This window comes from Neomonachus schauinslandi, chromosome 10 (genome assembly GCF_002201575.2).
Source record: "Neomonachus schauinslandi chromosome 10, ASM220157v2, whole genome shotgun sequence".
NCBI lineage: Eukaryota > Metazoa > Chordata > Mammalia > Carnivora > Phocidae > Neomonachus > Neomonachus schauinslandi.
This window is the reverse complement of record NC_058412.1, coordinates 92,107,987-92,132,698: the sequence shown is the minus strand read 5'-3', so window position 1 is coordinate 92,132,698 and position 24,712 is coordinate 92,107,987. Positions and strand designations below refer to the sequence as shown.

Genomic DNA, 24,712 nt, shown 5'->3' with positions numbered 1-24,712 from the left:
TTTACAGGCTTTCACTGAGTCAGACACACTTCAGTGGAGGTGGATGCAACAGGCACTGAGGCGGTGAAGTACCCAAGGGTTCCCTTGATTTGGGGGAGGGGTGGGGTGTGATCATCTTGGCAGTTCCCCAGAGCTTGAAATTCCTGTTGGATACACAGGTAGAAGTTGATGAAGTCTCAGAGGGGAGGAAGGTCAGGGAGTCTAGATACTCCATGGGACCAGTTCTCTGCCAAGACACCTGTTTGTGAGATGGGGTGTGGTTGTAGCAGGGTGATTTGTTTGGTGTTTTGTTACAGAGGCAGTATGGTAGACCAGGAAAGCCACAATTTATTGGCTCAAGATACTGTACTTCGCAGGTAAAAGAGGATACCATAGTGTAGTCAGCTCAGGCCTACAGTTAGGATACATTTTCTGTTTTAATTTGCTGGAAGTGTGCAACTATATAGTTACTTTAGCTGCAGCTTGTAATATGCTTAAAACCTGTTTGTACTTATAAAAGATAGTCTTTGATTTTAAAGATGTCTTCTTTCTTGAAGATGTTTTGAAATATATTTGTCATTTAAAAAAAGTTAATCAGTGATATAGAGGACAAGTAGGACTTTTATATCGCAGCTGATAATTTTATTTCTTATCATATAAAGTTGTTATAAACTCAGCAGTTTAGGGGCACCTGGGTGGCTCAGTTGGTTGAGCATCTTTCTTTGGCTCAGGTCATGATCTTAGGGTTCTGGGATCAAGCCCTGCGTCAGGCTCCCTGCTCAGTGGGGAGTCTGCTTGGCCCTCTCCCTCTCCCCCCACTCATTTGTGAGCACGCACGCACTCTCTGTCTCTCTCTCAAATAAATAAATAAATAAACAAACAAACAAAAATCTTTAAAAAACAACTCAGCACATTAATTTTTCCTAAGGTACGTTTATCTCAGGAATTATCAAAATGAGAACTCCTAACATGTGTGTGTGTGTGTCTATGTCTATGTTCTGCTGCAGAGGGCATTATGAAGAATGTCATCATTTTCATATTTCTATATAACTATAGTATCTTTTGTATATCATATATTGTTTGATGGTCATGTTAAAGCTTATATTAAATTTGAGAGGATGAATCTTATTTTCTTCCCCAAAGGGGAAACATTTGTTGCTCAGATGACAATATTTCCTTTTCTTTTGTATTTGGACTCGTTTTTGTTGTTCTGGCTTAATACCGAAATACTTAATACCTGACTTTTTATGGGGAGAACAAAACATTGCCTCTTTTTCCTTTAGGTGGCTTTCTTCCTCCAGAAGAAATAAAAGAAAGATTTGACAGCAACTGTATTACACCAGTAAGTAGTCTCATACTTTGCCAGCTGTTGCTAACTCTTAAATGGTAGGTTAATTTATTTCTTTCTGTCATTTTAGGGAACCGAGTTCATGGACAATCTTGCTAAATGCCTTCGCTATTACATAGCTGATCGTTTAAATAATGACCCTGGGTGGAAAAACTTGACAGTAAGTTTCACATTTTGGTACTTCAGAAAGATAAGGGTGATCATTTTAGGCTGTACTTTGATATGACTGATAACCCCATAAAATGCTAGTTGACTGTCAGAGGAAAGAGAAGCTTCCAGGGTTATTAGAGATGGGGTGCCCTGCGTGGTCCAGTTTTAGACTGCTGAATTTTCTCTCAATGCCAATTTTGTCCTCTTATCATCACTATGAAGCTATAAAACGGGACCCATGATTAAAAAATATATATATATTTTGTATTATATGTAAAATATATATATACATATATATATAGGAAAGCAATTTTTAAATGAAAACTTCTATTGTTAGAAATCAAAACAGCAAGATTAAAGTCGTAGGGCTGCCTTTAAAGAATAGCTGTGTTCTTCTATGTGTTTAAGTAATATTTAAATGAACTTGTATGTAATTTTAAATTCAAAGCTTGTTGGGGCACCTGGGTGGCTCAGTTGGTTAAGCGTCTGCCTTCTGCTCAGGTCATGATCTTGGAGTCCTGGGATCGAGCCCCGCATCGGGCTCCCTGCTAGGTGGGGAGTTTGTTTCTCCCCCTCCCCCTGCTCATGCATGCACTCTCTCTCTCTTAAATAAATGAAATCTTTTTAAAAATAAAAAAAAAAGAAATTCAAAGCTTGTTTTGCTATAAACTAGATATGGTGAATTATATTTAATGGGTATTTTTTATTGATTACTTCCTGGGCTTTTGTGGTTTGGGGCTGTATCCTTGGGTAGCAGTGAGAATACTAGAAACCTGTGAACTGATCAGTTCTTTTGGCTAAGTTTGAAACATTTCATTTTTTCTATTCCTGTAGTAAGTTAACCAATGAAACAATTTTGGTGTTTATCACACACCTTATGAAAAATTTCTAATTAATAACACTGTCTTAATAGAATTATCCTAATTCATTTTAAGCTATTCAATTTTATTGATTTTTGTGCTAGACAATTGGAGATGAACTGACAGTGTTAAAAACTATTTTTTATAGGTTATTTTATCTGATGCTAGTGCTCCTGGTGAAGGAGAACATAAAATCATGGATTATATTAGAAGACAAAGAGGTAAAACTCCCTTATAAATATTTTATTATATGTTCTATTAAAAAAGCTAAGCCATTATATAGAAAATATTTGGTAGAATGTGATATTCCTCTGGTATAAAATACATTTATATAAATAAAATGTATCTTTCCCCCCTCTTTAGCCCAACCTAACCATGACCCAAACACTCATCATTGCTTGTGTGGAGCAGATGGTAAGTTTCTTTGGGATTTGATTCTCTTGGATTAAACCATAGCAAGTTGATGGGTTGGTGTGTAGTAGTGGATTATTCCTGGTTTCCTGGAAATTCTAATAGGCCTTGCTCATTTTATGTTTGAGAAGGAACTGGTATTAAGTTGTTTAATCTGTGATTCATGTTCATTTATGCTTACATTTTAAAATCAACCTTTTGATACTGTATACCTTTAAATGGAAGATTTTCTGTGCCCATGTGTCTGGAGGACAACTTGTTGCCTAAGAACTAAAGAAGTTTTAGGTTTTTTGGCTTTACCACCTCTGTTTATGTGCTAGTTTGGGCTTTTTTTGTGTGTTGGTAACTTGTGTTACAGTGGTGTCCTTTATCATTGGTTGTGGTAAGGTCTTCTTAAAGTGCTCACTGTTCATTGTTTTATCATTGTTGATTGATAGCTGATCTCATTATGCTCGGCCTTGCTACACATGAACCCAACTTTACCATCATTAGAGAAGAATTCAAACCAAACAAACCCAAACCATGTGGACTTTGTAATCAGTTTGGACATGAGGTCAAGGACTGTGAAGGTTTGCCAAGAGAAAAGAAGGGAAAGGTAGGAATTTTGAAATGGTAGTTGCCTCATTTAAAATTTTTCTATTTTATTTTTTGTTGTAATAAAATACACTTAAGACATAATATACTGTTTTAACCATTTTTAAGTTTACAGTTTAGTGGCATTAAGTATATTCAGGTTACTTCATTTTTAGAATGGATAAAGAGAAGACTATATTGTATTAGATTTTTACCTACTTGCTCTGTTACCCTCACAGGAATGTGTCTTTCAAAGCCCTTTAAAGTGAACACACATTCAAAAGCATGCATGCACTCAGTCTTTCTCCACTCACTTCTAGCATAGTTTATGTCTACATGAGGCTTAGGTCTCCTAGTTAATAATGCCTCTTACACATGATTTGTTTATAGAAGTATTTGTTTCAACTGATTATTTTTTCTTAAAAAGAATATAAATAAAATATATTAATCTGCTTGATACTTTTAAGTTACTCCTAGTTCCTATATATTTTGGGTTCACTTGATTATATCCAGCCCCCTTTGAATGGGTTTTCATCTGATTTAAGAATATGGTGCCTCTTTAAAAGACATGCTCAGTGGAAAAAAGGTAAAAAATTTACTGTATGTTCATAGAGAAGGGTCTAGAAGTATATACCTTGAAATTTAATATTGACTGGATTTAGGTCAGGGGTTGGCAAACTCCAGCCCTCCAGATTTGACCAATGAGCTAAAAATGGTATTTATATTTTTAAAGAGTTGTAAAAACAAAACATGAAAAAATATGCAACAGAGACCATATATGTCTCCAGAAGGCTAAAATGTTTACTATCTAGCCTTTTGCAAAAAACATTTGCTGATCTCTGGTCTAGGTGTGATTGGGATTATGGATAATTTTTTATTTTTAAAATGATTTGGTGAGGTTTTTGGTTTTTTTTGTTAATACTTGTAGTATTAAAATGAATCTTGCTTTAGAGAAAGCCATGATATATTTATTTCGTTGGAAAAAGTTACAGGGTTTAGAGTAGACTTGTTTAATCTTGACTCCCCTTTCCTGCAGCATGATGAACTTGCAGATAGTCTTCCTTGTGCAGAAGGAGAATTTATCTTCCTTCGTCTTAATGTTCTTCGTGAGGTATGTAGCAATAAACACTGGGGTTAGTGCTCTAAAGCAGGGTGGCTTTTGATAGCTTTAATGGTAGCATTCCTTCTTGGTTGTAGTATTTGGAAAGAGAGCTCACCATGGCCAGCCTGCCGTTTACATTTGATGTTGAGAGGAGTATTGATGACTGGGTCTTCATGTGCTTCTTTGTGGGAAATGACTTCCTTCCTCACCTGCCATCATTAGAAATTAGGTACGTGTGTTTGTGTGGATTTTCAAACTAGTGTTTTAGCCTTCTTGCCTTTACAGTGCACAGTGGTCCTAATGCGAAATGTTTGTTTCCTGGTGGCAGGGAAGGTGCAATTGACCGTTTGGTTAACATATACAAAAATGTGGTACACAAAACTGGGGTAAGTTCACTCTTGAATAATTTCAAAACAGAAGTATTTGCTTTTATAAGAAGATCATTTTACATGTATTTTATCACTTACAGGGTTACCTTACAGAAAGTGGTTATGTCAATCTGCAAAGAGTACAGATGATCATGTTAGCAGTTGGTGAAGTTGAGGATAGCATTTTTAAAAAGAGAAAGGATGATGAGGTAAAGTGTTTCTATTGCAGTAGCTAAATTGCTCCTGTCTCTAATAGGCTGTGATGATCCTGTGATTGTACTTTTAACCTCTTTGAGTGCGTTGTTATTATTATAGTGTATCAAACACCATTGTAATCATGAGTGGTCAGTGCTTTGATTATTTTATAAAGGTGGTGATGCTTGCTGTGTGGAACTATGTATTGCACACTGTGTGAGTTGCATTGTAATTTTTTTCTCTCTTCATAATCTTAATTAAGATAAAAATCCAAACACCTCTCTAATCAGTAGGCTGTGAAATGAGGGTGCCAAGGCTAGATGAATGCTGGGATTGAACTCGTGGCTGCCATGTTTTATAGGAAATATTTATGCCCTGGAAGACAGGTTAAGACTTAGGAACTCTCTACTCTGGTAGTAGAATATAGGGGGTCAGGGTTGGATCGCAGACAGTTGCAGGTCTGAGTAAGAAATTTATACGTGAAAGAAAGAAATAAAATAACAAAGCACTTGGAAATTGATCATGTATGATAGGATGAGTGCTTAGGTGAGAAGTCCAGGTTTCTGGCTCGGGCAGTTGGGAGATTGCTGGTACCACTCACTGAGATAGCAAGCACTTGGGGTAGAGCAGGTTGAGCTGGGGACAAGGTAGAAATTGAGTTTCATTTTGGAGATACTAAGTTTGAGGTGCCATATAGGAGACACTGGAGAGGAGAAAGTCCATGAAGCAATTAGATGGATTTGTGTAAAGCTCAGGGCAGAAGTCTTTTGACGGGAGTTTTGAGAACCATTAGTGGATGGGAGTTACTACAAGCTGTCAGTGTGAACTTGAAGTCCCTGGGAGTCTGTGTGGAGTGAAAGTGCCTCCAATAGAAACGTTGAGAAACATGGACATTTAAAGAGAGAGAGGAGCTAGTTGTAGAGAGATGGGAGGAAATCCCTAAAGAGAGAAGCCATTGGTGCTCTCTGACGTGTCAGGGCAAGATGGACAGGCCCCTAGTCCATGGCCAGGGGTTCAGAGGCTCTGGGGAGTCAATGGGGCATAGTGGCGGTAGTCTGGAGGCAAAGGGGGGTGGAGGGTGATTGTGGGGGAGTGTCAAGGGAGGCAAGCAGTGGGTAGAATTAACAGATAGTGCTTCTTAGAAAGAGAGTGAAGGAAATCCTTTCAGAATCTGATCTTAAAAAATTCATATGCCTATTTTGAGCAAATATTGCTACATTGCTTCATGATTTCCTTACAGATTAAAACATGTCATTGTGTCTGACAGGATTTTATATTTTCTTCAACTTTGTGTACTGTAGCTAGTGGTCTCTTTCTTAGAACTTTCAGTACCATTTTATGTAATAGAGTGAGTGAACTCTAAGCATTCTTTCCAAAACCTGTGGTACTTGGTAATCCACTATGGTGGCAAGAATTTTTCATGTGTAAGGTTCCAGTAACAGAACTGACTTTGTCTGGGATATCAAATGTGTACCAGCATAGCCATTTTTAACTAAGTCTTCAACAAGTGGAGTTGGCTCCACCTGACCTGCTTCCATTTATGTTTAAGAAAATAACTATACGTATGTACTGTGTACAATTTGATATAAAAACCTTATATTAGAACAGCCCTTTTATGTGGCTTTAGCAGACTTTGTACTAATAAATATTGGTGATATTTGAGCAGGATGTATGAGATTTGATAGGTACCGAAGTGCTTCAGACTTAAGTAATACGATTTCCAACTGGACTAGCAGAGAGGGAATTTTAAAACTCTTTGGATCTTTTTTGGTGTTCCTGACATCATACGATGTCTATCAGCAAGGTTGGGCATTGGTGGAAATATATGAACCTTCAGAAATTCAATATAAAAATATACAGGTATATGTCTTTTCCTGGAAAGTGTGTCTGTGGCTTTTGACTGATTGCCAAAGGAGGAGTTCATAGCACAAAACAGACAGTAGAAAAAGAATACATCAGTATTTGTTACTAAAACTGAGCAGTTGAAGGTGATGCTTTTTATTTTATAAGCTTTGATGTTTGCCCTTTATGTTGCAAATGTCCCTCATTTACCCAGCAAACATTTATTAAGTGTTTATCATGTGCCAGATAGTATTCTGAGTGTCACTGATATAACAGAAAAACAAAAAAGCAAACAAAAATTCCTGACCTCATGGAGCTTAATTTCTTCCAGAAATGGACAATAAGCACAAAAGCTAAGTAAACTGTGTACTGTGTTAGAGAATGATGAGTGCTGGGAAGAAAATTAAAGCAGGTGAGGAAATACTGGGAATGTGGAGATGGGGTTGTTGCGGTTCTAGAAAAGGTGATTAGAGAAGGCCTCACCAACAGATGACTTTGAATAAAGACCTGGAGAATGTGAAGAAGTAAACTATGCAGGTGTTTGCAAGAAGAGCATCTCAGGCAGAGGGAATAGCCAGTGCAGAGGCTCTAGGGTATGTACCCAGGATGTTGACTATATAGAGGCAAAGATAGAAGACAAGAGCCCAGTTAGGAAGCTCTTTTGCAGCAGTCCAAGGGAACGAGCATGGTGGCAGTGAAGATGATAAGAGGTAGTTGGATTTTAAATGTTTTGTTGAACCACTGGATTGGCTAATGATTCAATGTTAGGTTGAGAGAAGGAAAAGTATCAAGAATGACTCCAAGGCATTTTATCTGAGCAGTTGAAAAATGGTCTGAGCAACTGATGAAGAAGACTGGGAGGTGCAGAGTTGGGGGTGGGGATTCCGTTTTGGGCATGTTAAGTTTGAGACACCCAGTTGGAGATGTTGAATGGGGAGAGGTCCTGGTTGGAGACTAATCACCATATAGATGGTGTTTAAAGCCATGAGACTAGATGATTACTCTCATAAGAGTAGAGAAGTCCAAGTATTAGGCACAGAGGAACACTAACATTGAGAGGTTGGGGAGTCATGGAGCGAAGGCATGCAGCAAGAGTGAAAAAAGAGAACCAGGTGAGTGTAGTGGCTTGGAAGCCAAGTGAAGAGCATGATTCAAGACCAAAGAGTCATGGTCAGATAAGGACTGAAAACTAATGGCTTTCACTGTCTGCAGCTCATTGGTACCCTAGATAAGAAACATTTAAATTAAAGCTAGAGAGGAAGGCTTGATTAAAGAAATTGGTGGATTTCATATCTTAGGAGGTTTTAATGTAGCTCTTCACCATATATCCAACATTCAACTTCTCTTCTGGCAGAAAGCATAAATTTTAGATCTTATTAAGGGTGTTATTTTGCAGTTGGCATTACTGACCTGGAAGGGATAGAAGTGCTGCTAGTCAGGTGGCAGGCAGTATAGTACCTACTGGCCCCTGTTTTGGGCTATTGTAAGACCTTAGTTGTTCCAGTGCCTTGATACTCACAGAATCTTGGGCATGGAAGGAGTGCTTTCTGGGACCAGGAGGCCTCTAATTTTTTGTTTGTTTTAAATTTTCTTTCTTTTTAAGATTTTTATTTATTTGAGAGAAAGAATGAGAGAGAGCACGAGAGGGAGTAGGGTCAGAGGGAAAAGCAGACTCCTCGCTGAGCAGGGAGCCTGATGTGGGACTTGATCCCGGGACTCCAGGATCATGACCCTAGCCGAAGGCAGTTGCTTAACCACCTGAGCCACCCAGGCGCCCCTGGGACCCAGCGGGGCCTTTGAATGGCCAGATAGTGAGAAACAAGATCAGTCCCAAATCTGTTTAATTGAAATTGTGACTACATTTTGAAAATGAGTGGAGGGGAAGAATCAATGCAGACTGGACCCTTTCCTGTGAATTAAGTTGGCTCAGAATGAGCAGTGCAAACATCTGAATTTCCTTCCTTTCTTTCATGAGATTGACTTTTTGGAACCTGGCGGCGGTGGGGAGGCGGGAGGGAGGTAGTGTTTGCACAGAGCCCCACTTTTCTCTTTACCCACTTTGTGCCATGCATGCTACAGAATTAGGAACTGTCGAGCCCTTTTTAGGTAACAGAAGTTCATTATTGTCTTGTTAATATTTTTTATAAATGGCCATCTTGGTTATTAACTGTATTCAGCTAAAACTTAAGAATTGTTTTCTTACTTACTTGTATCTTCTCCATGTTGACAGCCTATTCGCTCCAGGGTAAAGCCAAGAGTCTTTGTCATGACTCTTGCATTCTTTCCTGAAATGATGTCAAAACTATCTGAAAATATTAAGAGGAACAATTAAATTATATCTAAACTCCATTTACAATGCTCTATCCATCTAAAGTTCTGATAAACAGCACTTTGAACATATGGTCCATTGCCTAGTTTAATTATGTACCTAGGTTTCTGGGGTCTTCCTTTAAAACTTAAATTGTTTCCCAAATCATTCCTGGTAATGTTTAACTCTGACATTTTTGTGTAATTATTTGACAGAATATGTGGATTTTATACTTTTAGGACAGTTTTAGAAGACGACAGAAAGAAAAAAGAAAGAGAATGAAGGTGAGTTTTAATTAATTTCATAAGATTGGCAATAGCATAAGTTTACGATTTGGGAGAAAGCTGTTTATTGCAGTAGTGTTATTCCTTATCAAGTAGGTGTTGGATAGGGCTGCCTTCTTGCCTGGAGAAAGAATGCTGGTGTCAAGTCTTTTCTAAACTCTTGAGTCTGAAAAGATGCACTTGATGGGCGTGGGGTGCTTAGCTTTTTGATTTTTTTTTGTGTGTGATAATCAGGTATTGTTTCTGTAATAAAAATAGTCAACCCTTTATATTCTCTTATAAGTTACTGCATTCTGTCTACATCTTTGTCAGATTAATCTTCCTGAAACTCTTGTTTCCCTGTTCGGAAATGACCAGCGACTTTATAGTCTGCTTAGAGCCCACTCTCTCTCACACTGGCACGTGGTGTGTACTCTGATCTGGTTCGATTTTAGCTGCCTGTGCTGTCTTCTAAATGTACCACGTCCCTTCTGACTCAGAGTGTTGCCTACATTTGCTAGCTCCGAGTGGATTTCTGACTTCATGACTCCCTCATAGCTTAGCTTTTCCCCTGGGGCCTCGGCCCTGGTCCAGGGATGAGCAGTCCTTTTCTTTGAACTCTGCTGCTTCTTACTTGTGATATTTGTTTTCTTACCTCATTGCATAATGCTCTATAGTTACTTCTTTGATTCTTGTTTTTCTTGTCTTTACTGGATTTTAAACTCATGGAATTTAGGGAGTGCCTTTTATTATTATATTTTATTAGAAGTGAGCAAGTTGGGGAACTTAGAAGGGAGAAAAGAAGAATTATTTATTGTTACAGGTAGGTTCAAAACCACTTAGATTGTGAGGGGAATATCTGCTTTCTACCTTATGTATTACTATTTTCTTTCAGTCAGTATCTGTGTAAAAAGTATGTTTTACCAGTCAGCCACAACTGTTACCTATTATAGCTATAATCATAGATATAATTAATTGGAAATAAAGAGTTAAATTCTAGCAAGGTGAAGGGTAAATAAAAGTGGGTTATCCTAAGTATAAATCAAACTCTTGACTAGTTTTTTAACCTTCATAGTTATATTATTTTTTGTGCCTGAAATTGTTTCTTGAATGTTTTCTGAAATTGTCAGTAAACATAATGGAATAGCTTACTGAGTCTTGAATAGATTCTGTGTATCAGAACAGTGTATTATATGTACTTTTAGAATGGTTATTATTAAATACTACATAATATTGTTTACAGGGTGATTTAACATCAAATCAAATTGTGGACAGTCCTGTAAAGGCTAACAGAAATCCAGTTCCTCCTTTAATAAGTGCTTACAGTGAGGACTCTATTCCATTGCCTTCTTTTCTTCCTGTCATCTAACTGTATTGTGATTTAATTTTAATTTCTGCATTTGTTTTCATTTATGTTAGAGAGATCAACCAGCTTTCTCTCCTGGTGGAATATTAACCCCTCATGCCTTGGGTTCAAGAAATTCACCGGGTTCTCAAGTAGCCAGTAATCCGAGACAAGCAGCCTATGAAATGAGGATGCAGAATAACTCTGTAAGTGACTTACTTTTACATGACATTGAAAAGTGGTGACATCGGAGGTCTCTTGTGGCTGCGTGTGAATTTTGTTACTCAGCCTGGAGTTGTTTTGTTTTGTAGTTTTTCTCAATTTCTTTTCCCTTGAGATATTTTTAACTTTGTTGCATCCATGATTATCAATATGTAAATATCTAAATGATGGGAAAGAAAGGAAAATGCATGTAAATATAGCTAAGTGGCAGCAATGTTTCTGTAACGCAAATGGGCGCAGTGCTTCCCCTTTCCCCTAAAGGTACTGGGTGCTAGAAGCATGATGGGGACATCAGAGTATCTCATAGCTGGGGGTAAGGTGGGGTGGGTTTTCCCCTTTCTTTCCAGGAATCAGCTATGGGCATTTTATTATGTATATTCCTCAGTCTGTCAAATACAGGTACTCCTCACTGCTTAAGTTCTTGCTGTCCAACTCAGGCATGGAATAGATCTGAATACATAATTTAAGGTAGCTCTCACTATGCAGATTCTGGTTGCTCTGCCCTTAGAAACTCAGGAATTGAATGGATTTGCCACCTGATATCCCTCCTTGTTTGAACTTGGTGATCCAGACTGAAGAAGCAGATCATCTCAGCCAGCAAGGCTGTAGTCCGTCCAGTAGCTTCCTGTTGTAGTGGCAACACACCATGAGCCCAGAGTACATGGCAGGGCAGCGGCAGGGGTGAGGGAACAGACCATAAATTGATGTACAGCAAAGAATCAAAGCTATTGCTTATTTCAGGCTGGTAGGCATGAGAGTGTGTGTTATAGAGAGAGGAAATATGTTTTGTAAGGTTTGGTATCTAATGTAAATTTTTGTTTTGATATATTCAAGGAAATTGCATAAGTTTTGATATTTCATTATTCTAACGGTTACCCTATTGATGCTCAGATCCTTTATTGCAGGGCAATCCTGTATGTGGAATTTTTGCCATATCGGGAGATTTATATTCTGCAAATTCCCATCTCGAAGTTTTAGGACCTTAGCTATGGAATTTGAGAATTCATGAGAATTTGCATCTCCTGAGAGAAGCAACCTGGCTTTCTGTTATGTTTTTTTCTTCTGTTTGATTTTTGTGTTCTTGTCTTACTCCTTACACGGTTAACAGTGGGATATGGAGGGCCAGTGAAGGGATGGCAATGAGATGCTTGAATAGAACAGAAAAGGCTGGTGTCCCTCATTAAGATTATAGTGACTGTCTTCCCCACAAGGTGGAACTGAGTGACTTGTTTGTCTAACACCATGTCCATGATAGAATACCTTTTCTTATTCCCAGGGAGGTAGGGAGGTTTAAACTTTGCCCGCTCTGATGGCTTTGAGAAGGATTCATGAGTCTCCACAGGACTGGACCCACTGTTGATTAATAATGTCTGCCATGGGAGTACGAATAGGGAGGTTGATGATTGATTAGGTTGCTTATTCGATCCTGTTTTAATTCCCCTTGACACAATTATTTCTGTTGGAGCCTTTGCATAGAGGGATTTTCATCTAGAATGTTATGAATTTAAGGAAATCACAAAGCCTAATTACCAGTTTATTTAGAGGGAGGCTTTAACGTTACAGATTTTTTTGCTGTTTGTTTGAGCTGTTCGGCATATTAGTGTACAGTATTGAGTAGCGTCTACCTGATGGTCCACACTGTTAATACTTCTGTTTCCTCATAAATACGTGTTTTTAAATTTTGCGTTCTGAAATACAGTTTGACTGTATCTGTGGCCATTTCATAAAATTTGATTGCAAAAAACTTTTTAAAAAGGAATTTGAATCAATTGGTGTGAATCTGGTATGGTCAGGAAAGACTTTGTTGGTAGAGAGCAGAAAAGAGCAGTAGATATTTAGTATTAAAAAATAAGCCACTTTTTGTTTTCCCTTGCAGGTATATTATTTTTGTTATCAGATATAGTTTGTATCTTGTTTTTCAATTTGGGAAAGTTTGCTTTTTACCCAACTTCTCTGTACTTAGCTGATAAGAATATCATTCTCATAATTTAATCCATATGGATTTAATGTTGGTTTAAAAAATAATAGTGATGACTTACTGAAAGGTGAGCCACCATATGCCACGCCGTCATCTTGCTGTTGATTCTTTATACATATCATTTAATCGTCGCCATAACCGACAAAGAGATAGAACATTATCCCCATTTTAAGTTGAGGCTGACAGAGGTTAAATAAATTGCCCAAGGCCAAACAACCAGTAAAGGTTGGACTTGGAATTTCAAACTCAGATCTGTCTAAAAGTACCCATCTCACTTTCAAGTACAACAAGCGCATTCCTGAATTTTATAGTTTTGGTTTTTTTGAACAGTATTGGCCGTAGAGTATCATGAATAAAATGGAAATTATACATTTTTTTAAAGAAAGTTATAAGTTCTATGAGAAATACAGTTTTGCTTTGTTGTAACATTTTTTGGCCTATGGTGTGAACTACATTCATACTAAGGTTTTAGTTACAGTATTATTAAAATAGCTCTCAATTTGAAAATAATTCAATTTAATCACAATATCTAATATGCTGTGAATAACAGAAGAAAAACTACCATGAAAACCTTTTTTGCCACTTGTGGTTTTGATCATGTAACAAAACTAAAGTTGGGGCACCTGGGTGGCTCAGTTGGTTAAGCGACTGCCTTCGGCTCAGGTCATGATCCTGGAGTCCCGGGATCAAGTCCCGCATCGGGCTCCCTGCTCAGCAGGGGGTCTGCTTCTCCATCTGCCCTCTTCTCTCTCGTGCTCTCTGTCTCTCATTCTCTCTCTCTCAAATAAATAAATAAAATCTTTAAAAAAAAAAATACTTTAGGGTGTTCACTGTGTTCATTGAATTAGATACAAACGGAAGATAATAGTGAATTTAAAGTGGTATCCAAGTCTTTAAAATAATAAATCTGCATTTTTCTAAGTTACTAATACATTTTTACTTGGACCTTGAATTTTAAAACATTATCTGTAAAATAATTTAGCAGTTATCTGGCAGAGTCTTGTTAAACTGTTGCTTTCCAAATGGTTGTGTGAGGTTGAGCATTTACCGCTTAACTTCATTCTCACCAGCACTGACTATTTTGTGTATTACTAATTAGGTATTTATATTTTCCCCCTTACAACTTTGCTGTTTGATTGGTAGAAAGTGATCACGAGTTCATAACATGAGGGAACCACCAAAGAAAAAAATAATTCCAGTCCTTTAATTTTTAAAAATTGATAAAATTAAATTCTTTTTTCTTCTGAAGTAATTTTATTCTACTGTGCAGATTCTTTTGAGTTTAAGCATAGGAAGCTTGGAACTATATAATTCTTTTTTTGAGGGAGTAGAGTAGGCCAAGAACAGTCTTCTAAATATACTTACCGTATCTATTTAATAGCTTTAACAGTTGTATTACCATGAAGCATGATTATAATAGCGGTTGGATGTAACTTCTTATGTGAAATGAATAATTAAATCCTTCCTCTGTAATGTCATAATTGTTTGCAGAGTCCTTCAATATCTCCTAATACGAGTTTCACTTCTGATGGCTCCCCGTCTCCAATAGGAGGAATTAAGCGAAAAGCAGAAGACAGTGACAGTGAACCTGAGCCAGAGGATAACGTCAGGTGAAACCATTTTTTGGTAACTCTTTGTTATCAAATTGCTGAAATAGATGCTGTCTAATTAATGCTATTTAGCTTAGAGCAGCAGTGCCTTCAGATGCTTGCCTGTGATCTTTTTATCCACCAGTAATTAATGTGGAGGGTTAGAATAGTCAGTAAATTCCAGTGAGATGTGTAAGCTATAGCTGTTAAATCTAAGTATCTAGATTAGTATGCGTGCAGGTTTTTGTCCTCCAAGCCACTTTTCCCTCTGAGACCAGGCACTAGATCGGCTAGACATGAGGTGTTTAGCTCTGGCTATGTGATCTGAATGTTACTGGTTTTTTTTTTTTTTTAAGATTTTATTTATTTATTTGACAGAGACAGATACAGCGAGAGAGGGAACACAAGCAGGGGGAGTGGGAGAGGGAGAAGCAGGCTTCCCGCCGAGCAGGGAGCCCGATGCGGGGCCCGATCCCAGGACCTTGGGATCATGACCCGAGCCGAAGGCAGACGCTTAACAACTGAGCCACCCAGGCGCCCCTGAATGTTACTGTTTTGAGATTAAATTTTCAAGCTGCTTAACATAGAAAGTTCAGTTACACTTGGATACGTAGCATAGTTTGCTTTACTCTTCTCATTTGGAAAGGTTTTTCCTCAAATGAAATAGGAAAAGTCATTTAGTTAAGAGATAAATATGTATATTTTTTAAAACCACAGACTTGCATATATACAATTCTATTTCATGACAGAGAAGTTTCCTTTTAGCTATATACTTAAAATTTGTAAAAGGAAACTTTGATTCTTTATCCAGAAATTTGAGATCATTATATAAGATTAATAGCCTCTCGTATAATTAAATCCAGATTTGAATCCTGGGTTCTGAGTGCAAAAGGCCAACAATCTTAATAATTGTAATTCATTAAGAATTTAGCAAAATGATATATTTTCAAAGTGAAACAGTAGTGGGCCACAACTCATGATTCTTTTATAGGACGTGGATGGTATGTTTGCATTTATGATGAGAAGCTTCTCAAGTGTCATGTATGGTTCTGTATTTTCCTAATGTCCTTTGATGTCAGATTCTGAGATATGTGGTGACTTGTGATTGAGCATTTACCTGATCCTCTGTTTCTGCAACTCTGGACTTTCCTCTTAGAGTATGTTATCTGTTTTATTGTGTAGCCATCTTGATCAATACCAGCTTAATAGTTAACTTGATTTGTTAGTACTTTATTGTGTAATCCCAGTGCTGAGAATAGGCAAGGTGGAAATGCTTCTTTCAAGAAATGCTTGAGACTCTTGATATGTATTTCATTAATATTTTCTGTAAAACAGTTAAAATCCACATCATAGAAGGTATTTGTCCTAATTGATGTTCTGTGAATGCTTGGGGCAGGTGGGAGGGAATTAAAAGTGGTGTGGTATATTCTGGAACATGACTATAATTAATTTGTGAATTGTGGCACATGGTAGAAAATAGCCCTTAATGAGAATCATGATGTTCTTGATCTGTTCTGATTTGTTTCTTTAGTGTTCCTTGGCTTCTTTGTGTTCCTTCAATAAAATGTTTAAATCTTTTAAAGAATGAAAAATGAGTACTTAAAAAGAAAAAACACTTCGAAAAAGTGGTTCTTCACATGTATTTTAAGTGATTAATGATAATTTAGTGAATTGATTGACCTGCTTCTACGTTCTACCAGAACATACATACGTGTATATGTGTCCTTCCCTTAAGCCAACAACTCTTAGCTGAAAGAGGGATAAGACCCAAGGATGGGAGAATAGGTATAAACATAATTTTCTGCCTGGTTCCTAGATTATTATTCTACAAACCATTTTTTACTTTTTAAAAAATTACCCATGCAAATCTTTTTTTAAAGTAATTTGATTGACTCCTTTGTTTAGTTTAAATGTATTTTAACAAACTGAGGAACTGGTATAAAATATCTTCAATATTTGAATCTTACAGTGTAGTTTCAGAATTGGTCCACAATAAAAAAAGATGTAAAACAGTATTAAAATTTGAACAAACAAGTGTTCAGTATCTACCTTAATAAATAGTTGCTTTCTCTTTTTCCAAAATGTAGTTTTATAATGGTCTTACTAGAATCAGTGTTTGGATTTTTGATGTTTATCTTTTAATAAATTCTGTGAAAGTGGGCTTTTTAGAAATAATTAAATGAAGCTGTATTAGCATTACTGTTTATCTCATTCACATTTCACCTGGATATCAAATATAAAATGATTTGGGTGATAAACCAGTGGACAATTATGGAAAGTATTAATTCAACATGAACCGGCTTTGCCTGGGTTTTAGGCTATGGGAAGCTGGTTGGAAGCAGCGGTACTACAAGAACAAATTTGACGTTGATGCAGCTGATGAGAAATTCCGTCGTAAAGTTGTACAGTCTTATGTTGAGGGGCTCTGCTGGGTTCTTCGATATTATTACCAGGTACAGAGAGAATATTTTCCTCTAAACCTAGCTAATCATTCTAGGAAGATCATAATTTCTGTGTATTACTGAGCTGTATTCTGAAATTAAATCCAGACTCAGTTTTTTAAAGCTTCCTGTTTAGAAATTCATTACCTTAAATAATATTTGTTTGTAAAGCCTTTGACACTTCTCAAGTGTTAATATATATAAAGATAATTTTTGTTGTGCTTAAGGATTTCAGCATCAAGTAGTGTGGGTTTGAGTGTACTTTGTCTTTAACATAATTAAAGTATGGTGGTTTTTTAATTGGAAGTAAAAAATAATAGTCACTAAACGACTGAACAAAGGACAAAGCCTAGAAAATACTAGTAAGAATTTGAAAGGCATTTGAATGATACCATTTCCTCCGTGTAATGTAGTGATGTTACATAAAGTGCATTCTAATTGGAGTAATCCGTATCTGACTTAAAGTTTTTGATAATTGAGATGTCAGACTGGTGAGAGATTAGGTAGACATATAGGGAACTGTAACACTAGTAGTTAATACATGGTTTCATTCTCTGAGAGCAAGGCAAGTTAAGTTTGGTGTGATCTGGGAAAAGATGAAGTTTGTCATTAAGTGGAAAGTATAATTTAATGCATTATCAAGTGTATAATAGTAAATTCATGTTTTACTTTTGTCCTCAGGATTTTAATTCACTAGGCATAGAATCAAAACATGTATTAGGAGGAGTTCTCTTTTCTATCAGTAAAACGTACTGTTTTCTTTTTGATGGGTTTACTTAAATATTTTTATAATAAAGAGAAAGTTGTCACAATGAAAATATAATAGGGAATTATAAAATGAAACTTACGAAGTTTTATTTAGTCATTGTTCTAGTCATGTCCCTTACCCATCTATATGCTAAGTAAGTGCCAGCTACCACTGCTCTTCATTTTATTTGATGATGGCAGCTTAAAATTGGAAAGAAATGTAACCAAGCACATTTTAAAGGTAAATACAAATAAATAAAATTGTATTTTACAAATTATATTTACAAAGTTTGGTATTAACTACTGATTATTAAAGATGCTTTGCAGTAATTTTTAAATCAAGGAGCCATTGATAGTAAGTAAAAGTTCAGTTAATCAAAACAACTGTTAGGACTCATGGGAAAAAATTAATATATGGGATGTACACTGGAAGTCATGTGTTTTATAAATGGAATGTTATAGGCTAATATTCTAATTTTTGTTTGCTTTTCTGTGTCCGTATTGAACGTAGATTTTTGTTTTTGTTGGGTTTTTTTTTGTTTGTTATGATTCTAGGGCTGTGCTTCCTGGAAGTGGTATTATCCATTCCATTATGCACCATTTGCTTCAGACTTTGAAGGTATTGCAGACATGCCATCTGATTTTGAGAAGGGCACTAAACCAGTAAGCTTAATTATTTAGAGTCATAAAATTCATAGAATTTTGGCTTAGATAAAAATTGTGTCTTAAACTTTTTTTCTTTCTTGCAGTTTAAACCATTGGAACAACTTATGGGAGTTTTTCCAGCTGCAAGTGGTAACTTTCTACCTCCATCATGGCGGAAGCTCATGAGTGATCCCGTTAGTGTCTTAGTATTTTGAGTGTGTTAGTAACTGGGTTTTTGTCATATGTTTCACTAACATTAGACACAGTTGCTTTTGCATCTCATAGTTAAGACAGTGAAGTCCAAAAACAAAAGTATTGAGTTCTTCTGTATATTTTTCACCTCCCCCACCCCCCACTTTCCTTGGCTATGAGAGCCCCACCTGGTATAAATAAAATTAGTGTTTGGGAGCAATTCTTATAACAGTTACTTTGTTCTCAGCCTACCTGTAAGTCATTATTTTTATTTGTTCCAGCCATGTGTGGTGGCTACCACAGTTCAGACTGGCCTACCTAAAATCCTCTCTGAGCTTATTTTGTGTGCCAGATAGAAAGAAGGAGAGTCAGGCAAGAAGTAGGAATTATTAGAGTCAGTAAACTCTTCATTGACTGTCTTGGGTCCACAGTTGTCAGTTCTAAAATTCCTCTCTAATAATGCCTTTTTTTTTTTTTTTTCATTTTTTAAAATAAAATTGTTAACTTTGTTTTACTATTGGGATTAATGACCTGATATTTTAATAACATTTTTTAAAGGAATGAAACCTGATTTTCTCATCAGGCCTGATAACATGAAAGAAATGTCAAATTCTTTATAACTCAGACATGTGTGACTTTGTTTTGAATCTTTATTTTTTCTCCTTGACATAGGATTCTAGTATAATTGACTTCTACCCTGAAGATTTTGCTATTGATTTGAATGGGAAGAAATATGCATGGCAAGGTAAAATTTAGATATTATTCCTTTTTTGTTAAAACAGTTTCCTCTTTTTAGTAAACTATGAGCAAACATGATTTAGGTGATGAAAGAATTTCTGTAAAAGATAAATATTTTAAGAATTAGATGTCAAAATTTGATTTTTTTCTATCCATCCTGGCATTAGCAATGATTAGCATTCCCCTAAACAGTAAATTGAATTGAAAAGATTGATCATTCTTTTGTGGGTTTTTTTTGTGATTAATTAATGGGACTTGGGTCTTGGGACTTGCTTCCAGTTAGTAGCTCATTGACACCTTGTAAGGTTGCTGAGAAATACAGAAACATGATTGCATTTACGTGGAGATTCACTTATACTCCATGGAAATTTGAAAATGAAAAATGTTTTAGAAATTTAGTTTTAAATACTTGACAGTAATCATTGAAGTTTATTTCCTATTTATTTATTTATTTAGCTGTTACATTTTCTCATTCCTTCTGTTTACAGTTTTTTAAGAATGTCAATTTTAAATTACTACTAAATTTAACGTGCTTTTTACCACTCAGCAAATGTGTGATGATGACTGAATGTAAAACACAATAAAGAAGTCTCTCACACAGTAAGTCAACTATTATTTCATGCCAAAGCCCCTTTCAGCAAATCACTTTAACCTTTTCTTCGACCATGTATTTTTCTAAGATAATTTCATTTGGTAAAACCATGTTTTTACTTTCTCCTTGGTTATTTCCTGTGGTGCAGATGACCAGTAACATGACTCAGAGAATTGTGCGACGGGGGGGGGGGAAATAATAATTTACAAACTGAAAATCATTTAATGAGATTTTAGAGTTGACTTTTGGTTTATGTAGTAAAGGAAATTTCATATTACTTTAATGGAATGATAATGGGAAATGCAGCCCACTGATTGAGGTTAGCAGGTGTTGTGCTCTATGGTCATATTTTGTTATATGTAAATGGATTGGAGTCTTAGGTTGTTTTTAAGGTGCTTTGTGGAGGATATTTTGATTAGAGGGAAAGGGCTAAGAGGTAGTAAAGTAAAATAAGTATATAAGTAAGCATGTTTATGTAAGTGTTAAATAAATAAGTAAATATATAAACATGCAGATGTCTTGCTTTCTATATATGTCATTGTAGTATGATATAGCATAAATCATCCAGAGGAAAAGTGAGGCAATGCATAATGGTTAACAATTTCTTCACATCCTTGCCAACATTTGTTACTTCCTTTTTTTATTCAGTAAATGGCTTTTATGTATTTATGTATTTTTAGTGGAAGTATAATTGACATACACTATCCTGTTTCAGGTGGACATCATGGTGATTTGATATTTTTATACGTTATGAAGTGATCCCCATGATAAGTCTAATTACCATCTATCACCAAAGTTACTACAGTATTATTGACTGTATTCCTATATTGTATATTACATCCCCATGACTGACTTATTTTATAACTAAAAGTTTATACCCCTCAGTCCACTCACCTAGTTTGCCTATTCCCTCAACCTCTTCCCCCTCTGGTAACCAAGAGTTTGTTTCCTTATCTGTGAATCTGTTCCTGTTTTGTTTTGTTTTTGTTCATTTGTTTTTTTAGATTCCGCATGTAAGTGAAATCGTATGGTATTTGTCTTTCTCTGTCAGGACTTGTTTCACTTAGCATAATAACCTGATGTTGGAAGTGGTAAGCATTCTTTTTTATGGCTGAGTAATATTTCATTATATATATATTACATCTTTATCCATTTGTCTGTCGATGGACACTTGGGTTGGTTCCGTATGTTGGCTGTTGTAAATAATGCTACAGGGAACATAGGGATGCATTTATCTCTTCAGATTAGTATTTTTCTTTTCTTTGGATAAGTACCCAGTGGTGGAATTGCTGGATTGTATGGTGTTTCTATTTTTAACTTTTTGAGAAACGTCCATACTGTTTCCCATCGTGGCTGCACCACTGTGTATGAGGGTTCCCTTTTCTCCACACCTCACAAACACTTGTTTTTGTTTTTCTTTTTGATAATAGCCAGTCTTAAAGATGTGAGGTGATATCTCATTGTGGTTTTGATCTGCATTTCTGTGATAATTAGTGATGTTGAGCAACTTTTCTTGTGTCTGTTGGCCATCTGGATGTCTTCTTTGCAAAAAATGTCTTCAAATCCTCTTCCCATTTTTTAATTAGATTGTTTTTTTGGTATTAAGTTGTGTAAGTTCTTTATATATTTTGGATATCAACCCCTTATTGGATGTATGATTTGCACATATCTTCTCCCATTCAGTAGGTTGCCTTTTCATTTTATTGATTGTTTCCTTTGCTGAAACAAAAGCTTTTTAGTCTGATGTAGGCCCATTTGTTTATTTTGGCTTTTGTTGTCCTTGCCTGAAGAAACTGGTCCAAAAAAAATATTGATGAGACTGATGTCAAAGAGCTTACTGCCTATGGTTTCTTCTAGGAGTTTTATAGTTTCAGGTCTTACATCCAAGTCTTTAATTCATTTTGAGTTTATTTGTGCGTATGGTGCAAGAAAATGGTTTAGTTTTACTCTCCTGAATGTAGCTTTCCAGTTTTCCCCACACCATTTCTTGAAAAGACTGTCTTTTCCTATTATATTCTTGCCTCCTTTGTCATAGATTAATTGACCATATATATGGGGGGGGGGTTTTCTGGGCTCTCTGTTTTATTCCATTGATCTATATGTCTGTTTTCATGTTAGTACCATACTGTTTTTATTGCTATAGCTTTGTAGTATGGTTTGAAGTCAGAGAGTGTGAGACCTCTAGCTTTGTTCTTTCTCAAGATTGCTTTGGCTATTTGGTGTCTTTTGTAGTTCCATACGAAATTTAGGATTCCTTGTTCTAGTTTTGTGGTAAATGCCAGTGGTATTTTGATAGGGACTGCACTGAATCTATAGATTGCTTAGGATGGTAAGGACATTTTAACAGTATTCTTCCAGTCCATAAGCATGTAATGTCTTTTCCATTTATTTGTGTCTATTTTCTGGGTTTTTTGGTTTTGTTTTGTTTTTTTGATAATAGCCATCCTATTGGGTATGAAGCAATATCTCACTATGCTTTTGATTTGTATTTCCCTAATGATTGGTGATGTTGAGCATTTTTTCATGTGCTTATTGGCTATTTCTGTATCTTTGGAGAAATGTCTATTCAAGTTTTTTGCTCATTTTTGAATTGGGTCTTTGTTGTTGTAGGAGTACTTTATATATTTTGAACACCAGTCTCTTATATATGACTTTGCATTTATTTTCTTCCATTTTGTGATTGTCTTTTTACTTTGTTTGATAATGTCCTTTGATGAACAAAAATTTTTAATTATGGGGCGCCTGGGTGGCTCAGTTGGTTAAGCGACTGCCTTCAGCTCAGGTCATGATCCTGGAGTCCCGGGATCGAGTCCCGCATCGGGCTCCCTGCTCCGCAGGGAGTCTGCTTCTCCCTCTGACCCTGCTCTCTCTCATTCTCTCTCTCAAATAAATAAATAAAATCTTTAAAAATAAATAAATAAATAAATAAAAATTAAAAAAAATTTTTTAATTATGATGGAAGTTCAATTTTTGTTGGACTGTTTTGTCATTGCCTGTGTTTTTGGTGTCGTATGCAAGAAGTCATTGCCAAATCCAGTGTCATGAAGCTTCCTCCCTGTTTTCTTTTAAGAATTTTACAGTTTTAGCTCTTAACATTTAGGTCTTTGATCCATTTTTAGTTAACTTTTGTGTAGGGTGTAAGGTTAGGGTTCATCTTTTGCTATGGATATTCATTTTCCTCAGCACCATTTATTGAAAAGACTGCTCTTTCCCACTGAACAGTCTTGGCACCCTTATTGAAAATCATTGACTGCATATCTGAGGGCTAATTTATGGGCTGTCTGTTCCACTGCCCAGTATGCCTGTCCTTATGCCAGTACCAAATTGTTTTAATTACTGTAGCTTTAGTAAGTTTTGCAATCAAGTAGTGGGAGTCCTCCAACTTTATTTTTCTTCTTCAAGGTTGTTTTGTCTATTTGGGGTCCCTTGAGATTCCATATGAATTTTAGGATGAGTTGAAACTCAGACCTTTAATATTTTTATATTTTATGTAAGTGTTTTCATTTATTAGACTGTAATAACACAACTTTTTTTAGGTCAAATTTAGTATCGTGAGGAGTTATATTTATTCCCCCAGCTGTTCAAAACTTGTTGAAAGTAATGGTAATACTTAAGTTCTTACCTAAGTTGAGTGTGTCTTAAAATGATAGAAGACAAAATATATCTGGGTACTTTTTCAACATTTATTGAACCCTTACAGTGTTGTGTTTTTGTAATATAATATACATAATTTCGAATGCTACATATTTTATATATGAATAGAGAATTTTAAGTCATTTGATCAAAGTCACACAGTGGCTGAACTGAGGTCTGGACCCAGAGAGTGTGACTACTATGTATTTACCTAAGTGTTACCACTACTTGGGTTACTTGTGTTGTTGAGCTAATGCATGTTAACATAATAAATAAGTACTCAGGAGAAATTAGCTGCTAATGTCATTTTTACTACCAGTTCACCCAAGCACTAACTTTATCACATCTGGGTATAAGGTATTTCTTCCTATCCTGCCCAGTAGGGCTGATTTGTTGCTTAGTAACCTTATTGTTGTCATTAGCACTGCAAGTTGCTTAACAGTTGGAGCTGGCTTTTGGAGTTGATATTGTAGGAAAGTCTTTCTGTTAATTTTAGATCTTAAGTGTATGACTAAACAAAACTTGAACAACTCCCTACGTTTTTTCCATGTAAATGTATACCAGTAGATGAAATAGCCTAACTCAGGTGATAGATGTTGATATTCTTGAAATAATTTTTTAGGCCCTTCAAAATTCACACTAGAACTTAGTTTCTTTTTAACTTTTAAAAATGCATATTACCCTTCTAGGTAATGAAATTGAATCTGTTTCTAAACTTTGAAAATATGGTAGCTAAATAATTAATGACAACTTTGGGAACCTTTCATTTCTCATCATTTTAAAAGGAACAATCACAAGTATGGCAGTTTTGACTGGCAGTAGTTTCAGAATTATTTAGCTCTATTTAGCATTTCTCTTTGCTATTTATTTTACATTTTGTATTTTGTTAAAAGACTAAACTGTATACAGCACAACATATACAAACGGTTCAATAACTTCATGTGTTTTTCTAGAAATAGATAATTGTATTACTGGTATGTTGCTTTGAAAGTTATGAATATAGGCTGAAATAAAGCAATTACTTTAATTCCAGCACATTCCATAGGACTGTTTTCAGCCTGAATATGAACAGTTGCATTCCTACCCAGCACCCAAAATTACTTAAGCCAGTCCTTAAAAACTTTTTGTATCTAAATTAGGTATTAGATTTTAAAATGTAAAAAAAGAATACTATGCACTTTTAGAGCTGGA

General features: G+C 35.9%; 1 protein-coding gene across 4 annotated transcripts in view; it reads left to right on the top strand.

The window, feature by feature from the left end:
- The window catches only part of XRN2 (5'-3' exoribonuclease 2), an 83,450-nt gene that overhangs the window by 24,513 nt on the left and 34,225 nt on the right, over positions 1–24,712 (top strand). For 2 of the 4 annotated variants that reach the window (XM_021700740.2, XM_044918931.1), the window contains 16 exons: positions 1,263–1,321; positions 1,398–1,487; positions 2,486–2,558; positions 2,701–2,751; positions 3,186–3,343; positions 4,358–4,432; positions 4,519–4,652; positions 4,752–4,809; positions 4,893–5,000; positions 9,376–9,420; positions 10,819–10,950; positions 14,436–14,554; positions 16,851–16,986; positions 18,277–18,384; positions 18,471–18,560; positions 19,231–19,303. In XM_021700740.2, coding sequence (XP_021556415.1) covers positions 1,263–1,321; positions 1,398–1,487; positions 2,486–2,558; positions 2,701–2,751; positions 3,186–3,343; positions 4,358–4,432; positions 4,519–4,652; positions 4,752–4,809; positions 4,893–5,000; positions 9,376–9,420; positions 10,819–10,950; positions 14,436–14,554; positions 16,851–16,986; positions 18,277–18,384; positions 18,471–18,560; positions 19,231–19,303 — 1,509 coding nt within the window. Of the gene's footprint in view, positions 1–1,262; positions 1,322–1,397; positions 1,488–2,485; positions 2,559–2,700; positions 2,752–3,185; positions 3,344–4,357; positions 4,433–4,518; positions 4,653–4,751; positions 4,810–4,892; positions 5,001–9,375; positions 9,421–10,818; positions 10,951–14,435; positions 14,555–16,850; positions 16,987–18,232; positions 18,385–18,470; positions 18,561–19,230; positions 19,304–24,712 lie in introns of all 4 variants that reach the window. The other 2 variants (XM_021700738.2, XM_021700739.2) reach the window with 2 other exon arrangements.